The sequence below is a fragment of the Plectropomus leopardus genome, chromosome 10 (genome assembly GCF_026936395.1).
Source record: "Plectropomus leopardus strain MGB_pleo_1.0 chromosome 10, ASM2693639v1, whole genome shotgun sequence".
NCBI classification, from domain to species: domain Eukaryota; kingdom Metazoa; phylum Chordata; class Actinopteri; order Perciformes; family Serranidae; genus Plectropomus; species Plectropomus leopardus.
The window spans coordinates 27,145,903-27,168,630 of NC_142185.1; the positions used below are offsets into that span (position 1 = coordinate 27,145,903).

The 22,728-nt window shown below is 39.4% G+C and overlaps 2 protein-coding genes across 3 annotated transcripts in view; both read left to right on the forward strand.

The window, feature by feature from the left end:
* tbc1d4 (TBC1 domain family, member 4) overlaps positions 1 to 16,409 on the forward strand; it is a 48,310-nt gene extending 31,901 nt beyond the window's left edge. For both annotated transcript variants that reach the window (XM_042494100.2, XM_042494103.2), the window contains 9 exons: positions 861 to 1,073; positions 3,999 to 4,160; positions 5,260 to 5,418; positions 5,810 to 5,910; positions 6,019 to 6,162; positions 8,510 to 8,669; positions 8,831 to 9,000; positions 11,168 to 11,344; positions 12,453 to 16,409. In XM_042494100.2, coding sequence (XP_042350034.2) covers positions 861 to 1,073; positions 3,999 to 4,160; positions 5,260 to 5,418; positions 5,810 to 5,910; positions 6,019 to 6,162; positions 8,510 to 8,669; positions 8,831 to 9,000; positions 11,168 to 11,344; positions 12,453 to 12,683 — 1,517 coding nt within the window. In that variant the 3' untranslated portion in view covers positions 12,684 to 16,409. The remainder of the gene's footprint in view (positions 1 to 860; positions 1,074 to 3,998; positions 4,161 to 5,259; positions 5,419 to 5,809; positions 5,911 to 6,018; positions 6,163 to 8,509; positions 8,670 to 8,830; positions 9,001 to 11,167; positions 11,345 to 12,452) is intronic.
* Positions 16,410 to 18,362: 1,953 nt separating this feature from the next.
* Positions 18,363 to 22,728, forward strand: part of klf12b (Kruppel like factor 12b) — a 99,851-nt gene continuing 95,485 nt past the window's right edge. Inside the window, exon 1 of the mRNA XM_088083469.1 lies at positions 18,363 to 18,484. Within this exon, the coding sequence (XP_087939595.1) occupies positions 18,481 to 18,484 (4 nt within the window). The 5' untranslated portion in view covers positions 18,363 to 18,480. The remainder of the gene's footprint in view (positions 18,485 to 22,728) is intronic.

The window sequence follows — 22,728 nt, forward strand, 5'->3', positions numbered from 1 at the left end:
AGGGCAGGTTTGTGTGCCAAGACTGTCACATGAACAAGACTGGAGACATGACACCAAACAAAGTTGTAAGAAGGAGAACTTCTGCAATAGTGAAACTGACGTACTATTAAAAAACATAATCAAAGTAAATGCCATTTCAAGGAAATGTATTGAAGTATTAAAAGTAAAACTACATGTGCAAAAAAGTTTCAATAAATTTAATAAATCTAAATAATTAAAAGAAAAGCAAGTCCTCATACAAACAGAAGCCAGAAAAATACACAGTTGTAAAATAGTTGCCAATTCATTTTGTAATTAATTATTATATTATTATATGGATTGTGTGCAAAAATCTCAATGTCATTTTTTAAAGTAGTCATGTAATAATAGCAGTGGCGTAAAAACTACAATATTTTCCTCTGGAGTGTAGTGGAGTCGAAGTGGAAAGTGGCATGAGATTAAAATGAAGAAATGTAAAAGTTCCTCCGATTATCATCAGTATTATTGTCATTATAATTACCCTGAAACATCATCTAAATTTGAATAAATGATATTCATGCATTTTTTAAATGTTTCTCAAATATAGAACTTGTTTTTCCTTGTTTTTTGCAAAGATTTCTGCGCTGTGAAAATGAGATGTTTTTCACTTGTCTTTTTAAGAGTGCTCTCGACCACCGTAAAATTTTCTCTTACCTAACAGAAGAGCAAACACAAGCAAACATTAGTGAATCCCAAAAATCAATGGCTACTAACAAATAAGAACAAATCATGGAAACGAACAAAAATAAGAGAAAATTTGTTTGTATATCGTTACTTGCATGAAGCTCATTGTGACATTTAAAAAGTGTTTTCGATTAATGTTTTTGATGTTGGTGTTTCAGACCACTCTGATGGCCGGGAGCTGCTGCCGCTCTCCCCTCGTGGCTTGGACTCAAGTCTGGATCCTCTGGGGCGTCTGCTGCCACTGGCGGTTGACCCCCTGTCTGGGGAGAGGCCTAAGAGGACGGGGGCTGACTATCGGGCCCTCTGGAAGACTGCCATCCACCAGCAGATCCTGCTGCTGCGCATGGAGAAGGAGAACCAGAGACTGGAGGGTGAGTTTCAGTTTTTAATGTGCACAGAAAGTACAATAATCACCCCGAGAACATATCCTTCCTTTGGTCACATGGATGACAAATACGAAGAGTGTTTAGTGTATTTGTTCCTCTGCAGACATTGGTGGCATTAATAATTTGTCTCAGGGCTGCTCTGGTTAGAATTGGTTTGATCCAGTTTGTTATTTCAGGAAAGTTCAGTCAATAGTTGTGAACATGAGCTATTCTCTCTTTTAGCCAGAAGCCAGAAAAGTAAGTCTCAAACTTGTGATGTCATCAAGTATAATGGGAGCCTGAATTTGTGAACACCCAGTTTTGTTTGGGGTTTTTTATCTTTATTTTAGTGTAGTGTTCTTAGCTCTGAAACAAAATATGTACCCGTATACCCAGAACATTGCTCTGGGTGTCATCTAGAACAGTGGTTCTCAGCCAGGGGTTCACGGACCCCCAGGGGTCGTTGAGGGAGTTCCAGGGGGTCCCCAGAAAAATAGGGAATGGTTCATTTTTACTATTTCATTCAATATAAAAGTGAGCTGATTGTGAATGAAAATTAGAACTTACTATTCTATTTTCCTTTTTTAAACTTTTTTTGGGTGCATTTTTTCGTTATTTGGTAGGACCGCTATCAGTGAATGGGGAAAAGGGAAGGACATGCAACAAAGAGCAGCAGAGAGTGACTATTCTTATATTAGATTTTACCGTCTCCACCATGATCGCCTTAGTTGGTGATGATAGGGCAACTAATGATTATTTACATTATCAGTTAATCTGCCCTTTATTTTCTAAATTAATCATTTTGTAAAAAAAAAAAAGTCAGAAAATAGTGCAACATGCCATGTGTAATTTCTCAGAGCCAAAGGTGATGTCTTCAAATGTTATGTTTTATCATAGCAGTTCAGGTCATTATTATGCATGTCAAAGAAAAGCATCAAATTCTCACATTTGACAAGAATGAAACAGCAAATTCTGTTCCTTTTTTTTTTGCTCCGAAAACTACTAAAACAAGTACTTAATTATCAAAATAGTTTCCTGGCAATCAGTTACTTTTTGCAGCTCTAGCTATAAACTATAAGAGCTATGAAAGCTTCACACTGAGTCTTCACCACATAATCAAACTCTTCACATCTTGTCGTTTCTAACTGAAGCCCTATGACACGGGGTTAGGTGGTTCAGCTCCTCCTCACGCTGTCATTTGTTTATTTTGAGAGCTCAAGTGTTGGTTTGAGATTCTGGAGCACAGCTATATTTAGAGCGAAATGTTTTGGTGTTACACACACACTCACACACATGTGAGCACATGCAGATATGCAAACACACTTAAACACTCAGCAGGTTAAAGTGCATGTATCAGAGGAAAAAATAACAGCAGTAAATAGTTATAATAACAGGATATAGCATTTAGAAATATCGCCCTCTAATGGCCCAGGTTTTTCAGGGCTTATCCCAAAGTAATTTTTAGCACTCCTCTTTTCCTTTACTCCCTTTGCAACCACTTATATCTAAACATGTAATGTATTCAATGTAGATATATATGATATATAGATATAGATGCACTTTTTTTATTGTGAACATGTTTTTGTAGATGTGATTATTATTATAGCAAAATATTATATACATTAAATGATTCGGCTCAAAAAACTACCCTTCTTTACATTTTTTAGAGTTACCGATTTTAAAATATACTCAACAACAAATTTTAATAGGCAAAAAATGATTAGCAGTAAATTAGGGTAGGTGCAGGTGCCCGATGTACAGAGGTTGCATCCTCATCGCAGCAGCCAACGGTTTGATGCCAACCTGCGGCCCTTTGCTGCACATCATTTCCCCTCATTTGTCCTATCATTAAAGACATAAAAACCCCAACAAATGCTCTTTAAAAAATAGTAAATGATTAGACATTTCAGTTTACTTCAGTATTTTTAGCAGACCATGAGGTATTTATTTTTGTTTTGTTTTTTAATTTCCTCTACATTTTATTCATTATGCAATTGAGTTTATTTTTTATAACAAAATATTGTTATACAATCTCTATTTTGAAGCTATTTAATGTATATGCATTGAATGTGTCAAAGTTAAAAGAATTTGAGAGAAAAAAGCCACCTAAGTAGAAACACCCACAAAAAATAATCTGACAGGAAGTAAACAGGCAAAAGGAGGAGTGGAGAAGAGGAAGTAGAGGCCATTTGGGACACGTAATTAGCTTCTTTATGATCAAAACATGCATCTATACAGCAAAATGAAGTAAACCCCACCTTGTAAATGATGTCTATGAACATAATATGTGCCAGTTTTATGCATGCCGAGCTCAAACAACATTTAAAAATAATATTTTGTTTTCAGGAGAAACACAGAATATAGAATAAAAGAAGAGATCTTTTGCTTTTATATTAAATTACATTCTACCAACACATCTTTTTCCTTTTGTTTTGTTACTATGACACCAATGCTGGTCTGAGGACCTAACTGTGAATAATTTCCATAGAAGGTAAGAGATATAAAAGCAGCCTTTGGGACCAAGGCAGATAGATGTTTTGCATGATTTCGGGTGTTGGTTCTGATGTTCATTCACTGCTTTTGGTTTGCATGTTCAGGGACGATCGTACTTTCATGGTGGTGTTTTTGTTTCCTTTGTTTGTTGTACCTCTCGACACTATCTTGATGCAGCTCCCTCATAATAAGGATCTTTGGTGTTAATGTGGGTATTGTGGCTTGTGTTTAGGCTTTCCATGGTAACTGGTGACAAAAGGCGTGAGTTGTTATAGCTACACTCACATCTGGTGTCTTTTAATTGGATTCATCCTGTTTTACAAAAGCAGACTTATTTTTTCGTTGGCCTTTGCTCTTGATTTTCTGAATCAAAACTGGCAAATTGATGTTGAATACGTTCTTTTATTTGTTTTTATTATTGTGGTGACTGTGCTGCAGCGAGCAGGGATGAGCTGCACATCCGCAAGATGAAGCTGAACTACCAGGAAGTGGGCCAGTGCTCCAAAGAGGCGCAGGCATTGTGGGAGAGAAAACTGACAGCCCCGGGCAGAACGACAGTCCCACAAGACAAGGAGGAGATGTATCGTGCACTCTGCCAAGGTGAGATGAATGAGAAAAAGTGGTTTTAAAGATGTTATTCCGTATCCATAAACATGCAGCAGTTCATGTGTGAAGTTTTAAATGAGCACATGCAGCTGGGCTGAGCGGTATGGCCAAAAATGTTTTTAGGATACATTTTTCATATTATTAGAAATTAATAATCATTACGATAACTGTCGGATGATTATATCTTTCAAGCTTAAATGCTTATAACCATTCTGTAATTTGTAGTTTTAGTTAATTTGTATTGTCAGAATGTGACAAACATTTGCCAAACAGTGGATCATTTTCACAATCAACCCAAAATAACTGAAAGAAAATTGACAAAGAAATACTAATCCTGGTCAGCAGCAGGTCAAAAACCTTTTTACAGACAGTTTAAAACATTTCGTAAGTGTGTTATCTTTGGTCAGTATTTTCTGTACAAGTTTTAAATGCACGATATGTCATCTTTTCTTTCTTGTTTTATGAATGATCATGGTTAATTAATAAGAGGGGTATCTCCATAAGCAATTTTGGCTTCTAAACTCATCTGCATAATGTTTAAATTTAAATTATCTTTTTTTTCTTATGCATGTGCAAATAAAACTGTTCTTCTCTGTTGGGAGAAATTCACCCAGAGGGCATTCTTCGACAACGGTTAGGGAAAAAAGTTGCAGTTAGGATAAAAATGACAAGATTTCTTCCATTCATTTTTTGTATTGTCTTTTGTACATTTCCCTAGTTTTTTAAGTGCTATCTCAAGATGTAATGTCTTTGTCATTTTTTACTTTCTTTTTTACAGGACTTTTCTTAACAAGTTGATTTTTTTTTTAACTTTTAAGTTTCAGAGGTTTAAATGCTTGTGAAAGGCATCTGAATGCAGCACTGGAAAACTGATGCTGATCCAGGTGTTAAAGGCTTAATGCTGCTTAAAATCTATCTGACTTGAATTAGAAAGAAATCACGTTCACTGACGAGAAAATTGTAATTAAAGTTTTTAACTACATCAAACATTTATTGAACAAAGTTTATATTACCATTAAAGAAAATTATATCGAGATAATTGTCATTATTATATTATCACACCTAACAGGCAGTCTCCGTCTTCTGTGTGCAGGCGTTCCTAAGAGCAGACGCGGGGAGGTCTGGTTACTCCTCTCCCATCAGCACCGGCTGCGTCACAGGCTGCCTCAGCGTCAGCAAGCTCCAGACACTCCGTACCACGACCTGCTCAAGCAGCTCACCGCACAGCAGCATTCGATTCTGGTGGACCTAGGTGTGCACTCTATTCTAAAAAGTCACATAGAACGAAGAAAAGTCTTTACAGTTTGAGTGTTTTATGTTTTAGGCATAGGAAAATAATTCAGGAAAAGGTATGTGTAACATTATTGTAACTTGTATGTAACGTTAATATTGTGGGAACGTTCCCTGCCAGCTGGGATAAAGTTGCAACGTAAACCCAGCTGCTGGTGACTAAAACAAACGGGTGGATGGTGGCCCCATCAGCCAGCATGAGTCGAGCTGAGACCGGCTGGCTCACACTGCTGCAACGTTCTTGTCTCATCGTGACACTTTGGCCTGAACTGGGCTTCTCATCATGCTGAAAGCTCACACAAACTATGAACATTTAACAAATGTTAAGATGTTATTATTATCTCTCTGCTCAGGCCGGACCTTCCCCACCCACCAGTACTTCTCAGCCCAGCTGGGCGCAGGGCAGCTTTCCCTCTACAACCTTCTGAAAGCCTACTCTCTGCTGGATACAGAGGTACTGACTAGTTCCTTTTCCCCAAACTGCATTACTGTCATGTCCCTCAGTGTGGTGAATGTCATGACATTGGTGGTACATATTGTGTATCTTTTTTGTGCCACACAGGTTGGTTACTGCCAGGGTATCAGCTTTGTGGCTGGGGTGCTGCTGCTACACATGAGTGAGGAACAGGCCTTTGACATGTTGAAGTTCCTCATGTATGACCTCGGCATCAGGCAGCAGTACAGACCCGATATGGTCTCTCTGCAGGTCAGTACATAGAAGCTGCATCGACCACTAGAACGTGTTATTAGAATATGAGCAAACATTTTAGCTACTGAATCCAATGCATTTAATTCCTGCAGGATAATTTTAGGGTTCAGCATTAGGCATGATTACGTGTTGCACCAACATTCAATTTGAAAAAAGTCAAGTTGGAGCCAAATTACAGCTCTTAGGTTTGTACATTTGGTGCTGCAGGAAAAAAATAATCTGAACATCAAAGGGTATGTATCATGATTTTCCTTATAATGTGATAAATACATGCAAAAGTAATCATTTTGAGCAAAAACCTCAGGCTTCAGACTGCACTGAATACTGTGTTTAACATGTTTAACAATTTCTAGACAAGCAGGTGTCAGCTCCATATCTGTATTTGGTCATTTGCTCCAGGCATGCTACTGCAAGTGTTTACATTATGTAGCCTACACTGCTACATGAAGCCACTTGCGAATGTCATTGTTATAAATTTCTCCCAGATTTCAGATCATATTCCTGCTGGCACATGTCCAGTTTTGTTTAGTAGACTGTATTGGTGATTTTCAATGCTAGTGTCACTCTACACAGTCATTTCCTGGATGCATGTACACAGCTACATGTAACTATATGCTAATGTCAAGGAAAACATCTTGGCTGCAGATGTTGTTAAATATTCACGATTTCAGATCGTATTCCTGCTAGAACATTTCCGATGGTGTTTAGAAGATTTTATTTGTGATTTTTGATAGGCGAAATTGATGCTATGCTCTGTTAGTCATTCCCTGGTTACTACACTGCTACATGTAGCTACATGCTGAAGAAAAACATATAAACTTGCTTGTCAGTTTCTCCACGATTCTGGATAATTCCTGCTCAAACATGTCGGGTTGTGTTTAGAAACTTTGATTGTTGATTTTTAAAAGAAGGGAGAAAGTGTTGCTATACACAGTCATTCCCTGGATGTTCGTACACTGCTCATGTAACTACATGCACAACGTCAGAGAAACACTTTTAATTAGTGATTTTTCTCAGTTACTGGCATTCTCATTACTGTGACGGTGCAGAGAGGCTGAGATGCAAAAGACCTGGAAACACCTGACCAATCAGAATAGACTGGGCTTTTTTAGGAGGGGGACTCAAAGAGACAGGCACTAAAACAGAGCAAAACAGAACTCAGAGGGTGAATACAGGTGTTAGTAAGAAATTAGTAAAAGTTACAAGAAAATATCCTTAAGATTAGTTAAAAAAGAAAAATAAAGTCTAAAAAATGACCTAAAAAAGTGCTTAAAAATTGCAAGAATTCTGTAGTATAATTTTGAATATATAATTCTGATAATTATAAGTTTTTTCTTAGCTTTTTCTTTTCCCCTTGATATTTTTCCATGTTTTTTTAAATAACTTTCTAAATCTCTTAATTTCTAGAAATTTGTGGAACATTTCTTACTCATTGCCTTTTTTCCCTTGTGTTTTTGATAGAAATGGCACCAGTTTGCTCAGGGTTCAAAGGTTAAAATACCTGTAAAGCCATCTGACAGCTGCTCAAGAAAAGTGACGTCACTCTAGTTTGTCAAAGGTTCAATGTAAATGTTAAAAGGTTACATATAGTACGTTTGCGACCTATTAGAATCAGTATGTGAGTATCAATCATGCTGGACTTGCACATTTACGTCTCAGCGATCATTCACCTGCTATAAAAGGCCTTGTGAGGGCAATTAGTCAACAGCAAACAGTAGTCAAGTGTCTCCACCTCTTACTGAAACCACACCTGCATGCCTGCTCTGTTAGCTTCTGTTAAACATCAGCTGACCTCACCGGGTGATAGCATGAGCAGGTGTGGTAATGTTTAATCTACATCAGGTAACCATTTAGTTAAGCCGTGTCCTCTTGCTTTTCTCTGCGCTGCAGCTCTGCTCTTTTACCCAAAAGCTGCAAAACAAAGAGGAATTTTCTCTGTGCAGTGCTTCGGTGCGAGGAGGTAAAGGTATAACTCGTCTTCTTTGTAACGGACAGGAAACTGTAAGACTGATAACAGTCTAATTTTAGCCCGAGCTGACTTCTGCTTCTCTTTTCTGTCTGCTGTGCGTGGCACCGGTGCTCTTGTCACTGTGATACATTGTTAGGAGAGTTAAGCACAGCTCGTTAAATGCTTGGCCTTGATGCGTGTCTGAGCAAGTCTCTACAACACCACTGAAGGAGCTCCTTGCTTGGGTAAATGTTCATTTGCCAGCTAATAATTTCTCTGTGGTACTGTGCCCCCTGCAGATCCAGATAGACCAGTTTGTTCTAGCACAGCATGTTTTCTCCTGTGTGATTATTATCTGTTTATGCCCATGCGCTCTGTGTGTCTGTGTTGTCCCAGGTTCAGATGTACCAGCTCTCCAGACTGTTACACGACTACCACCGCGACTTGTACAATCACTTTGAGGAGCACGAGATCTGCCCCAGCCTTTACGCAGCACCGTGGTTCCTCACTCTCTTTGCCTCCCAGTTCCCCCTCAACTTTGTCTCCCGCATCTTCGGTATATTTTTAGAATAGCGGCCCCTGTGTTTGCTCAAGCTTATCAGCACAATTTTCAAAAGACATTTGATGGCATCGTAATAATTGCAGCTCTCTGGTTAGAGAGTTTGTTAAAACATTGTTTTAATGACATTCTTTACTGCTGTGTTTGTTTCTCTTTAGATTTTGTTTTTGTCCAAGGGACCGGGGTGATCTTTAAAGTGGCCCTCTGTCTGCTGAGCAGCCATGAAGGGGAGATAGTGGAGTGTGACAGCTTTGAGAGCATTGTGGACTATCTGAAAACTACACTTCCCGCACTCACCCAGACACAGATGGAGCACACCATTGCAAAGGTAAATAGATGAAAGTCACAGATTTCTGGATAATTAAGCACATTTATGCCTGTAAACGTAATATTTGCAAACAAGTACGTATTCAAACTCTGCCACACACCAGAGACCCTTCGTGTACCGGGACCTTGTTCCCTCTCATGTACCTCATGTTTTGAAATGACGATAAACCTTCTTGAAGTGGCCACTTAACCCCAGCTTTATTACCCTACTTTGCTGAATACTAGTTTTTGATTGGTCAATTACGACATTCTGCGGTCTGTTATAAGACCATTGCTACGGACATGGTTCTGATAAGAAGCTTAGCGGCAGCTTCAATATGATTCATAAATCAATATAAATATAAAATGATAAATTTCTTTTGTAAGTAGTCATGCAATAAGCAGGATAATGTACAAGTGGGCCGTTACAGTGAAATGACTGTACACAGTCTCTTATTGTAGAAGTAAGCTGCCACCATCATGTGTCATGCTGGTAAAGATCCAGTATTTGTATGTACCACAATCTCATGAGATTGCATGTTTGAATAAATTATTAGATGAGGAGAACTTATCAAAACTACACAGAAAAAATATTAACAGTATATAGAGGAAGACTTGTTTTTGTTGTGTGCAGTGTGATATATGTGTTACAGCTGCTGGTAAAACTGCTGTTTCTGTATGTGTCTAGCTATAGTCATGAAACCAGATTTTCAATCCCATTTCAACCCATCTATTTGTATTAGTCTACTTTCTGACTGTCCTTTTTTAGGATTTGACTGTGAGTAAATTTTGCAAATATTATTCAGCTAATTAATATTTATTGGACTAAGGTTGGCGATAATTTTTGTTTTTGTTGTGTTACCCAATCCCGTGAAAATGCTAAAACCAACATTGTCTTAGTGAGTCTCTCAATACTTTCCCCAGCTGGTGTGTGGCCCATTAGTTCCTAATGAAGATGCAATTCTCTGAAAGTACTGACTAATCGTTTAAACTCTCAATTTTTTTTTGCTGGACCTTTCACACCTAATCAAGTGTTGCGGCTGTGTTGTGTTGTTGTTCATCTGGGCTGTGGCAGTGGGGTTGGAAGTGATTCCAACGTAGCAGCCTGAAGCAAAAAGTTAAAACAGAATCAACTTTTGAAGAGACACAACATGATTTCAGGTTGTGGTGATCAATCACGTAACTGGCGATAAGACCAAAACACACCCGCCGTCCACAGGAACAAGTTATACGCTTTAAGTCACTTTCTGTTATTAAATATTAACACAAGTAAAAGAAATTAAAATAAAGTTTGTATTAACACCCGTGTGTAATTATCCTGCAAAGGACAGCCCTTGCTTTGTTTGTGAGTAGGCCTGTGTGTCTTTTGAGGCCTTAACCCTTTGAAACCCAGAGCAACGTCACTTTTCTTGTGCTGCAGTAAAATGTCTTCACGAATATTTAACCCTCTGAACTCTGAGCTATGAAGGTTGCGATTTCTTTCGAAAATATGGGAGAAAGGCAACAAGCAGACTGCAAGTACATATTTATTTTGAAAAAAAAATTTTTTTAAAGCTATGTAAAAATATCCCAAAAACTGTATTTATAATTATAACAATTATTTGTTTTAAATTATTTTTTAAAATTATTTTTTGGGTGTTGTTATTGTTTAACTTTTTTCTTTTTTTAAATTAATTTTAAGGTACCTCTTCCAATTTTTTTTTGCAAATTATTGGGTAATTTCATCTAAAGTTTCTTATCACACTCTGTCAAGAGGTTAAAGAAGCTCCAGTGATGATAATCAAAAAGAATTCGACAAATCTTTCAAGCAAACATTAACAAACTTACCAAAAACAAACACTCAGTAGTTAAAATGGAGAAATGGGCGTTCGATAATTGGCCTCCATCCTCCACCCCCCGCCAAATAGTCCATAATGGAAGTTATACTTAGCGCTGTGACCTCATGAGCACAAGCTGTTTACGTAGTCTACGTTTTAATTTGCCAGAGCACAATAATGACCAGTTAAACCAGTTAAGGCTTGTACACTGGACCAGCACAACTGGAAATCAACCCAACTCTAAGCTAATAGCTGCACACTTGATTTAGTATGAATGCACTCTGACTGCTGTTACTTATATCAGTATGAATATACTCTAATGACCTGTCAGTTGTTGGCATGTGACTCACTTTATAATCCATTTTTTTGCAGGTGATGGAGATGGACATCTCCAAACAGCTGCACGCGTACGAGGTGGAGTATCACGTCCTGCAGGACGAGATTTTGGATGCCGGGCCGCTGCCTGATGATTCTGAGCGACTCGACAAACTAGAAAAGACGAATGTGCAGTTGAAGAAGCAGAACATGGACCTGCTGGAAAAACTTCAGGTTTGGAGAAAAATAATTATACTCCTTACTAGGTACTTTTTAATCAGCAGAGTATTGCAACAAAGTAACAATACTTTGTTATAATACTTAAGTATTTTTGAGAGTTTCTGTACTTTACTTAAGTCTTAAAATTTTTGTGAACTTTTACTGTTACTCCCCTACATTTCTATGTATTGGAGTAAAAGTATTTTCCCCCAATTTTATTGCATTATCTATGTATTTCTATGTCCAAAACATCAGTGGTCGTAGTTAAGTCAGTTAGATTGTTCAATCACATGTGGGCAAGTGCACAAAAAGATGCGGTCAAGTATCGATTTGTCAAGGCCAGGCTTCATGTGAGATTCTAATAAGTGACTTTAACTCCCACCAAAAATATTTTCTGGTAGGATATCTGTGCTTTTACTCAAATGTGGCATTCAGGTACTTCGTCCACCACTGCCTTTCATCCACATCAGTGAGAATGAGCCTGGGAAAAAAACACCAAAGGCTTGGTATATAATGTGTAAATACACGTATTATTAAAATACGTGATTGCTGAGGGGATTAATGGGTAATTGTGGGAGGTATTTAAGCTATTGGTGAGTTTATTATACCTTCTTTTGATGGATTGGTGAGCTTTATTAAGAGATCCACTCTGATTTCACTGCTGTGCCTCAGGCTGCCCATAGGTGGCACTAAAACACAAGTTAAAAAACTCAGCGAAAATGACAGCAAGACAAAGAGACTGAACACTGTATGTTCTCCAAATGCTCTTAACATTTTCATAAGTAGTTTGTGAATCTGTTCAGCGGACTGGTGAAGGCACACCTGATGGTCCTCATGTTAATGAAGGTCAAAAAGCTGCTCTCATGTCTGATGTGACAAAGAAAGATTAGTGGACTCTTAGACTTGTGGCTGTTACCACATTTAAAGTGAATTGCCTGAAAATGTGTGATTGACATATTTGGTTGCATTTTTGTTGAGATTTTGTGCTTTTTTTCTGCTACAAAGTCATACAAGTGATGACTTTTAGTGTTGTCAGATTGTGTTGCTTTTTGCACCCTGTCCCCGTGTTTGTCTTTGTATTGCACCCCTGTATTTACCGAGGTGCAATGTCTGCGTCCTCCAGGCTGCACGGCAGAAGATTCAGTCACTAGAGACGAGCGTGGAGAACTTCCTTTCTCGGGAGAGCAAAATGAAGCACATGATCCGCTCTCTGGAGCAGGAGAGGGCAGCTTACCAGAAGACCATTGAACGCATGCGCTCATGCCTTCCCCCTGACGCCCTGACAGATGTGGAGATGACCCAGATCAAAACAGGACCCAACGGGAAAGCCAAAACTGCAGCCAAGAAGCCCTGATGGCAACCAGGGGGCTGGCTGCTGTGGGCAGAGACTGAAGTGAACAAATGGAGACTGCTTCAGTGGAAGGCTGCTGAGCTCCACAGCTATTGTTGAACTGCTGCACAAGAGCAGCAGGGTTTTTGTAAATGTGTGATGTCTGGACTTGAGACTGTATGGGAAATATCTACGTGGTATTTGTCAGCATATAATAGAGCAGTGGGAGGATGGTTTCAGTGATATTAGCAAACAGACTGTTCCATCAAAGCTGCTGATCTGTCTCGTCTCTTTCACTGCCAGTTTGAAGGTGAGATCCTTCCCTTTTTCAAATCTTTTAGTAATCGCAGGGGGGATTTTTTTTTTTTTTTAGATTGACACAAGTGAGAATGTGTCTGCCTCTGCAAATCTTTCTGAGCACTGCCTTGATGCATTTACTATCAGTCTGAGTAGCACCGCAAAAGCGTTAAAGTTGGCAAACAATCCAGGTTTAACTTACAGCCATTACCAGTGTGTATGATCTTTGCGTTCATTGTTTTTGTTGTTTGTGATGGAAACTCTGCCTCGGTGATCATATTACTTTGTCATTTCCTCGTCTTCACTTGAATTTTGTGAATGTAATTTCCCTCCAAAGATCACTGTGATATCATTTCTGTTTTTCACAACATCTGAGCTGCCATATTAGGCTTTAAGTTTCTGCAGCCATACATGGCAGCTCATCCGTCAGCACCGCACCGCTGCCTTCACGTGAGACATCTTTAGTACGTGCACTTGCTGCTACTAAGGAGGAAGTGTTTCTTCCAAAGATCAGGCAGGATGTGAGGTCGTCTGCAGTCTCAGTTTCCTGTGTGACTGACCGCTGTGTCGCCTCTTGTTAACACCGCGAGTTCAGGCGCCCCAGGAGGCACAGAAAAACAGACAAGAGGTAGAGGAGTGATCCGAATGTACATCACATGCTTCTGTTCTTAAAGTCTGTGTGACACTTTTTGTTTTTGTCAGCCGGTGGTTTGACAAAACTAGCAGCACCCTCACTTCCTGTAGTCTCTGAAGGTGAGTTGACAAACAGCTTGAGTTGTTTGGCTCAAGATTTTAAGACAACACATATCTGCAGCTGCATTGCAATTTGATGTTTGCAGTGGAACTCAAGTGTTTAGGTGAGTAGGGAGGCTGAAAAAGAAATTAATTCAGTTTCCTTTTGAGTGTGGAAGAGTCTCTCTCCTGATACAAATATATACAGTATATGTACGCACACACACACACATTCGCATACAATCTGTGCAGTGAACTGTCTGACTGTAAGGGCAGACAGTTCAAATGAGTACAGAGAGTGTCCCTGGCTGTCTCCTCAGTTTTGTTTTATCCCACCTCCGTGTCTGACTCACCATTGCCAGTTCTGATTGAAAGCAAAACAGTCCTGGGCTTGACTTCGCTTTCATAAAACGCTGTTACATTAAAATCAAGGTGATGTCTATCATGAGAAAAGTACTTACTAACTGTGTCTACCGGCATGCTTGTCCTTGGTGGCACGTTGAGGTGACAAATTTGTGTCCGTCTCAAGTTTTTACTCTTAAACTTTAGTCCAGGCAGACATATCGTTTGACATACAATGCAATACGTTAAGCAATTCTGTGTGTTTGCATACACCCAGAGCACTTGCTACCTTTTGCTAAGGAGCTGCAGTTTTTCACATAAGTTTGATAAATCCGCCCTTGCGTTCCCTGTCATGGTGAAATGCTCTGTGGTAGTTGAGGGGACATAGAGGTTTGCACCAAACTTCTCATAAATAATGCTGATATTGTCACCTCTGAATAGCAGGGACTCTCAACAGTTTAGAAAGTGAAACATATCAAAAGATTCATTTAGAAATCTGTCGAAGGATCAGCCCGTTCTCATTTTGAACTCGTCAAATACTGCTGTGTTGTCAGTGATGTTGGTGTTAGATACAGACGCAAAAGGGCACCTTTCGCAGCGGTTCAGTATGCAACGGGCGGCAGCAGTTGTTGACATAGCGCCTATGTGAGATACCAATGCACAAAGGCACCTTTTGCAACATTATGAAATAACACCACCGGTAACAACGTTATTTAATGAATAATTTCCTGACAATACATTACAATTTGGTCGTAACCTGACCGAACTTAATGAACCCCAATTATGTACCATATCTTGACCAATACTGTCATTAAATGTCCTGACTGATATTGTAATAACCTTCTTATCAATAATGTCGTCTAATACCTTACAGTATTACATATATCGTAGGTACATTTTTTTCAAAATTGACGTTATAATAACTAACAAATAAGGTAGTCTTTTTTCCCCCGGAAATGTAAAGTGTGGAAGTACAAAAATTAATACAGTTAGTGGCATGTTAGCGTAGTGAAAACATTAACATCAAACACTTATTTCTATTTGTCTTGGAGATGTTAACTCTCGGCTTTGGGTAGAATTTGAAAGTTACAAGAGATGGCAAGTGATATGTTGCTATTAAATTACAGTCCCTAATTGATCCCTATTAGTTAAGGTGAGTTTACACACCCAAATAAAAACCTAATAAATATGAATAAAATAATAGTTTTGGAGGGTGACAGCAAGCAGGAAGTGATAGAGGAGAGTGTGATTGTATTGTTAAAATGCGTTTACTATTTACTGTTATGTAAAGATCTAGTGATGGCGACAGGTCATTACACCAATATAGCTTAATATGTGTCTTAGTTTAGGGTCCGATATGTGATGTAGTTTACGATAAAGTTCTTTTGTAATGTTATTACAATATCAGTTGGGATATTTGATTACGTTATTGAATTTTATTACATTTTCGATTAAGTTGCAAGTGGGAGGTGGATGGGTCCAACAAACCCTGGTCTTTCATCCGGGAGATTGCTGTTTGCTTCCTGTATGAATGTTGAGCCAAACCATGATGTTTTTTTTCTAAAGTTAACCATGTGTATTAAATAAACGCAAATAGGAGATGTTTATAGACCTTGTCAGTCCATTTTGAGAAACACTGTATGCATCAAACGAGTTGAAACTGCAGATTTCCTGTGAAAATGGAACATTAACAGCAAATGGAATACCTAGTGCATCATACGTAAACGTAAAAATCCACGGACAAAGCAGCGATATTTGGCGAGTTGGGTCGAGAACGTGTTGGGAGGATACAGTCCTACACAGCACTCCTGCCTCTTTTTGCTTGTATTTTGCTCATGTACAGTATTTGTGCATCATATAAATTGACCTTTGAACCAAAGATGTGGTTGCTTTTCAAAAATGAATGAATGAAAAAAAAATGAATGAATTCAAACTGCTGTGATGTATTATATGTTAGTTAGTTACCTTTTCAGCTTTCTTTAGGTTTGTACCAAGACAAAAGCTTGAAAGGATACCAAATATTGACGGTAAAAACTTGACACTTCAAAATATAGACCATTGGTAGACTTGTTTACTCACGACTTCACGTCTTATTGCTTTGTGCCAAAAATAAATGGCTTTTATTCTCCATTAATCGGAGATATGAGACCATTTTGTCAATATCTTATATTAAGCACTTCCTTGTGGTCAGCAGAGGGTCTTTATTTTGCATCAGGTGCTCCGAGTCCTGACTACTAAATAGTGCTTGTATCACTGTGTTGTAAGGAAAGCCATTCAATAACAGATGGATTGTTTTTCTGTCAACATGAGGGCTACACAAAAACAAAGACACTGTCATGAATTCTTCAATAAACATCACCTTGCCTTGTTTTCTGTCTACTCACGTCTGAAAGTCTTTCCTTCTCGGTAAGCTCTCATAAAGAAATCATGTTTCTTTCCTGCTCTACAAGGTAGCACTTCAAGTGTAGGACGTAGCCTCAAGCTGAAATGGTCTCTGTGTGTAGACGTATTATTGCGTAAAAGGCCAAAGAAGGCTTCGACAGTTTTAGAGAGTCTATTTAAAGACCTTTCAATAGTTGTACTTTTGTTAACGCCTTGGGCAAAGAGAACTACAGGTCTCCAGTGGGGAAAAAATCCTCTGTGAAATTGTACCTTTCTGAAACATTCAACCAAGTGTACATTTCTGAATTAGCCTTAATATAGTGAATTAAATAAATATTCCTCAAATGCTTGACTTCTGATGAAAGAAATACAGAAAAAAATGCAGTGTTCATTGAATTAAATAAAGATAAAGCTTTAATGAAATCACCCTGATGTAGATGAGGGATTCCCAACCAGGGGTAGCCCACTTGACTGTTGTGCATTATATTGCCATTGAGAGTGCGTGGAAATGAATTAGAGAGAGTTAGCAAGTTTAAGCAGATAAAAAATAATGGATTAATGAAAATATATAAACATACACATTCTAATAATACTTTACTAAAAGTATTTTTATAACTTTCTGAAACAGTAAGCTTATAGTATGAGCTGTTAAAGTACAGAATAACAACAGACAATAGATAGACCTAAAATAGTTAATGTTAAAAGCAGAGTTGTGATAAATGGTGAAAAAAGCCAAAAGTGATGAATAAGTTGTTAAAATATGTTGTAAACAGTAATGAATAGACAGTTAAAATAGTTAACAAGCATAAAAAATACTATATAAATGACGAAAAGCTAAAAAGTAATGGATAAATGGACAAACAGTCTTTATCTAAGACTTTAGTATTTAGTTGTTTTTTTTTTTTTTAAATGGATAAATGATAAGAAAGTGTTGAATGAAGTCTTAACCAGTGTTGGGCAAGTTACTTTAAATTAGTAACTTAGTTACAGTTACTAGTTACTTCTTTCAAAAGTAACTCAGTTACTTTAAGTTACTCGTTACATCCAAGGTAACTAGTTACTAGGGAAAGTAACTTTTTTTTGGCTTCTTCTCTAGCGTTAACAACAGCAGCATCGCCTGTGTTACCTTCAGGGTCTTTTTCAACCAGCGTGGTGGACGCTTGTTGTTTCCTAAACTAAAAATGTTAAAAATGCTAAAAATGTTTCAGCAGATTCGAGCTGCTGGTCTTTGATGAGGATAGTGTTTTCAAACCTACGCACAGATTGCAGGTCACCACAATATTCCTCTCGTCTTTCGCCGTAACAAAGGAAAAATAATGTCCATATTTCCACGTAAGAAATCCCACGCCTGGACTGCCGCCATTGTTGTTTTTATTTATTGACGCGGACGTGACGTCGCCGTGTCACGTGACGTCCGCGTCACGTCCACCACGGAAACTATATTCCTGAGTTATGCACGTGAAGTAACGGGTAACGAGCCTGTTTAAATCGCAGTAACGATAAACGCGTTACTGATTTTGACAAAGTAATTAGTTACTGTAATCGTTACCGTAAAAGTAACGTAGTTACAGTAACGCGTTACTAAGTAACTAAGTAACGCGTTACTAAGTAACGTGTTAGTCCCAACACTGGTCTTAACAGAGCAGCTAATGGACAAATACTTGAAATAGTAGGCCAATGTCAAAATTGCAGGCCAATCACTGGCTACTGATCAGCTCTGTAAAGTGACGCAGAAAGTGGGAACCTGCTATTTCAGGCTAAGGGGCGGGCATGGAAGCGCCTTTTGGCTAAAAAGAGGCGTCAATCTAAAGGTCAGAGTTCATTCACCATTTTGATACAGAGGAGTCTGCATATTTACATGCAAACAGAAGAAATTTTGGATAATGTGCGGAGAAATACGAACATTTGAAGCGATGCAACAGCAGTTGGTGGATATCTATGGATGTAATAATGTGTTTGGACTAAATATTTCACTGGATTTTGATCATCTGGACACCTGGAAGTGACAACAGTATGAGAGCTGTATCAGCAGCGTTTTTATGGATCTGTGGATTAAAATGATGGCTTCATGGGTGAGTTATAATTATTTATTTGCTTTTGTCTGACAGAAGCATTTATTGAAACTGCTGTGGTGGTTGTATCTTGAAATGGTTGCTATCAATCGACCTGCAAGGAGCATAGCTTTCAAACAATAGTGTAAACCACTCAAACGACAGCAAAGACAGCAGTTGTTTATATATGATAACCATCAAATAAAACCTTAAAAGGGCCCACTGAAGATTTATTGGATTTCTGAGAGGTTTTGTAAGTATTGGATTAACCCTTTGAAACTTGGTTCAAAATCAGTTTCCCTGTACTGTTTTCAGATACTTTTTACAAGCTGTTCAACCCTTTGAAACCTGAGAAAATTTCCATCAAAAACATGGAGAAAGAGGCAGTGAGCAACTTGACAGGAAATGTCCCATATATTGCATGAAATAAGAAAATGAGCAGAAATTATTTTTTTAAAGGGGAAAATTAACAAAAGAAGGGGGTCAGTTTCTCGTTCAATTGTTACCCTTTTTGTGCTTATTTTTAATTAATTTTCTCCTAACTTTTTACTAATTTCTTGCAATTTTTTGGGCCATGTTAAGTTGCTAATCGCCATCTTCCCGTGTTTGTGCAAGAGGTCAAACCAATTTGCTCAGATAGAAAAAGCTAAAAGTAAGTGTAAATGGTTAAAATAACCTGCATCATCTGATAAGCCTTCAGCTTTGGGGTTCATCAGACAAAAAAGGTTTGGAGCCACTGATGCCTTCTTAGCCCTTTGTTTAATTTGTAGTCTATAACAGTGTGAGCCAAACAAGAGCTCCATCAGCCAAGGAGGGGCTTTGAAAGATTGCAGCCATAAGACTAGTCATTGTTTTCCTAGGAGGGTCTTACCCAGAAAGGTCTGTTGAGTGTTGCTCTGATCAGCGTCTGCCAAGCCTGGAGCTTGTCACACATACAGTACGACACACAAATGACCGCCAACCAGGAGCCTATCGCACACTAAACAAAAGGGGCCGCATTCTTTGCGTATTCCCACACGAGGAGACATCCTGCAGCAGGGGAAGAGTGGGATACTGGGAGTCCACTGGGGATTTGCTGAGAACGACACTTCCTCTGCCGAAGGTCTTATCAGCTCTGTTTGTGTTTTTTCTTCTTCTCTCTCGCTCCGTCTTCACTGTCTTCATCTTTCAGTCCATCTCTACCTCCCACTCTGCTTCCCGCTCTCCTCATCCCTCCCATTGGAATTGTGAGGCTTCATCTGAAGCTTTGGTGCGATATTTACTGTATTGTGGAGCTTAAAGGAGAAAATGCAGCAATGCAGATGTCCAGACAGGTATTTCAGGGGATGATTGGCAAATTGAAAACACAAAATGACAAGTATCAGTGTTCAAACTGAGAGAACCACCTGTGTTTGACTCAGAGCTGTTGTTCTCCGGCTGCCCTCTATACGATATTTGCCTATATGTGCGTGTATGTGTGTGCATGTGTGTGTGTCTTAAGGGCATTAGACCACGGTCTTAGCAGAAAGGGAAGAGCGAGCTGACAGTGTGAGCTGGTTGCTGGAGTGAAGGGGTAGAAGAGAGAGGAGGAGGAGGAGGGAGAAGGTTAGAAAGGGTCCTCCTGCCTTATATGGGAATTCATACTGCTCCGCTTGTGGCGCAGTCTAAAAGCTGGAGTTGTTTCAGTAGAAAACACTGGGCTGCAGCTGTCAGTACAAAGTATTTGCAGGTCATGGCATATCTATGCAACAGCTCAACTTTTACTTTGCAGCACGGTTATCCGCAATTCAAATCAATAATGTGGTTCGAAGAAGGCTAAAAAACAAACATTACACAACTGCAGAAATACATCAGTGCTGTGCAGTGAATGGGCTCCTCTGAGCAGCACCAGGCTTGGTGTACACAGAGACTAGGAGTTACTGAAGCCCTTTTTACTCAGAGATCACACTATAGGGCCGCTACAAAATCCACTCTTTTTGCACTCTGTGTATTTTAACACACAACCAAACAACAGCAACCTGCTCCAGTGTGTGATTTTAGAAAGCATGCCGGCATCATGGAACTAATGGCATTAATATGTCAATAACAATAATTTACCATCTGTTTTATGGTGGCTGATCTCGTCCTCTCCTCGAAGCTCCTAAATCTCCTGAATCTTATTGTTTTCCCAGTTTGCAGCCATTTATTGTTACTGTTCTTCTCTGAGTTTACTGGAACCGCTATTTGCTGCTTTTTTAATCCCCCATGGTGGGTCACATGCATAACATGTGGTCAGAACATAAGATAAGATAATCCTTTATTGATCCCCAGAGGGGAAGTTCTGCAGCAGTACAGGCTAAAGGGTAAAGGTCACACAGAATAACATATAATAGATAAAAAATCAATATACTGCATACCTGTCCAACAACATACCTGTCCTGCCCATGATCCCATCCTTCCAGTCTGTTCTCTTTCAAAAGTCATCAAAAACCGCCGCTTTCTCAGTGTTTGCAGCATCAGACACCAACTCCAAAAGCTACCTGTTGCAGCAGTATAATATGCAGCCGGGCAGCGGCAGTTCATAACCCAGCTGGACGGCACCCGTTGCGGCAGTATGATATGCTGCTGAACAGCGTCGGTTTGAACGTTGCCAGTAATTAGTAATAGCAAAAGTGTTAAAGGTTGGCTGAAGCAAAATCAGAGATGTGAGCACTGAGTTGAGTGTTGTAGGTGCATGTAACCTTGTTATTTGTGTCTTTTTTGCATTGTAATTCTATGTGAGGTATTTATTTACCTTTTTCTCTTCTTTTCTTTTATAACTGTTATTGTATGCAGGTTGCTGAATGTAACCTTGATACCTTAGATTCTTTTCTTTTTCTTTACTAAAAGCCTAATTTCAACTTAATTAGCTACAATCTCTATATGTGAAATATCAGTTACCACAGCTTGTTTGTAACAGGCTGAAGTTGTACTATGTTCATTTGCATTGTCCCTATCAAATAAACTTTAAAAATAAAATAAATATTATAGGGAGCTCGAAAATCCCTATACAGCAGGAGGTGAGAGTGAATGGGTCCAACAAACCTTAGACTTTACTGAAGGGTAAAGCAATACCATGATGTTTTTTTCTAGACTGCTCCAAGTGCTTTTGTTGCCTAAACCTAACCATGTGCTTTTGTCGACGGCCTAGTGTGGTTGCGGTATCCCGTAGTGTCAACAGCAGATGCAGAAGGATGCGTAGTGCGTAACATGTAGATGTGAAAGTCCACTGACAAAGTGCTGATATGTGATGACTTGAGATGACAGCATGTTGCTCCTGCCCATGGTCCCGCCCTGCCGGCTGTCCTGTTTATATAGACTCAGTTTCAGTGCTGTTACTACCTCCTGTGCTTAAACTCTGTATCCATTCTGCGATTGTATCTTATATACCAAATGGCAAGGTGGCATAAAAATGGGAGTTGAAATAAGGGGATAGAAATAAGGATGATGGGGGGGAAGATTTGAATGTGGAGAGGGAAACAGCTGTAGGGGTGGGGGAGAGACTCAGGTGGGCTCAGTCTAGTCCAGAGAGAGGAGTTGGCTCCCCAGAGGCCAGGAACACACACACATACAGACACATTTCACTGCGTCTCATAGTTTAGCTATGCCTTGATTTCTCCCCCCATCTTTCCCCCAGATCCCCCAACTTTGCAGCTACACCGGCTGCTCCAGCTCTCTCAAAGCTCCTTGTCTCGTCTTTCTCTAAAGCTAGAAAATAAACTCTTCACTGCAGCAGCCTTGGATTCCAATCAGCTATCCACACTGCACAGGCGCGCACCCAGCACCACCACACTGACATGTTTTAGTTAGCACGGTGACAGATTTGCTTCCTACAGAGTGCTTTTCTCTCTCTGTACCTGTCATGGATGTAGCTGCCAGAGGGGCTCATGGTAAATGGCCCGAGCCAGGAAAGGCATAAGGAATGGGGAATCTGGCAATAATGAAGCCACAGAAGAAACACAAAACTAAACACACTCTCCTCCTATTCCCATGACTAGTCCAGTTCGTTCCTTTGGTTCCCTCCGTCGAGAACAGGTAGATCCACGAACACTGCCTGGAGAATCTTGTGATTAATGACACGCCTGTCATGTCTAAACCTTCTTCATCTTTCTCCTGACGAAAGCCACTCTTCCTCTCCTCCACCCCCCCAGCGGTCTGGCAGACGCACTACTCAAAATCCCCCGGGGCCAGCTGCAGCACATGCTGGGGAGTATCGCCCGGCTTACCTGATCCAATGCTTCATTCATCTGTGTAGCCTCTGGAGGCCT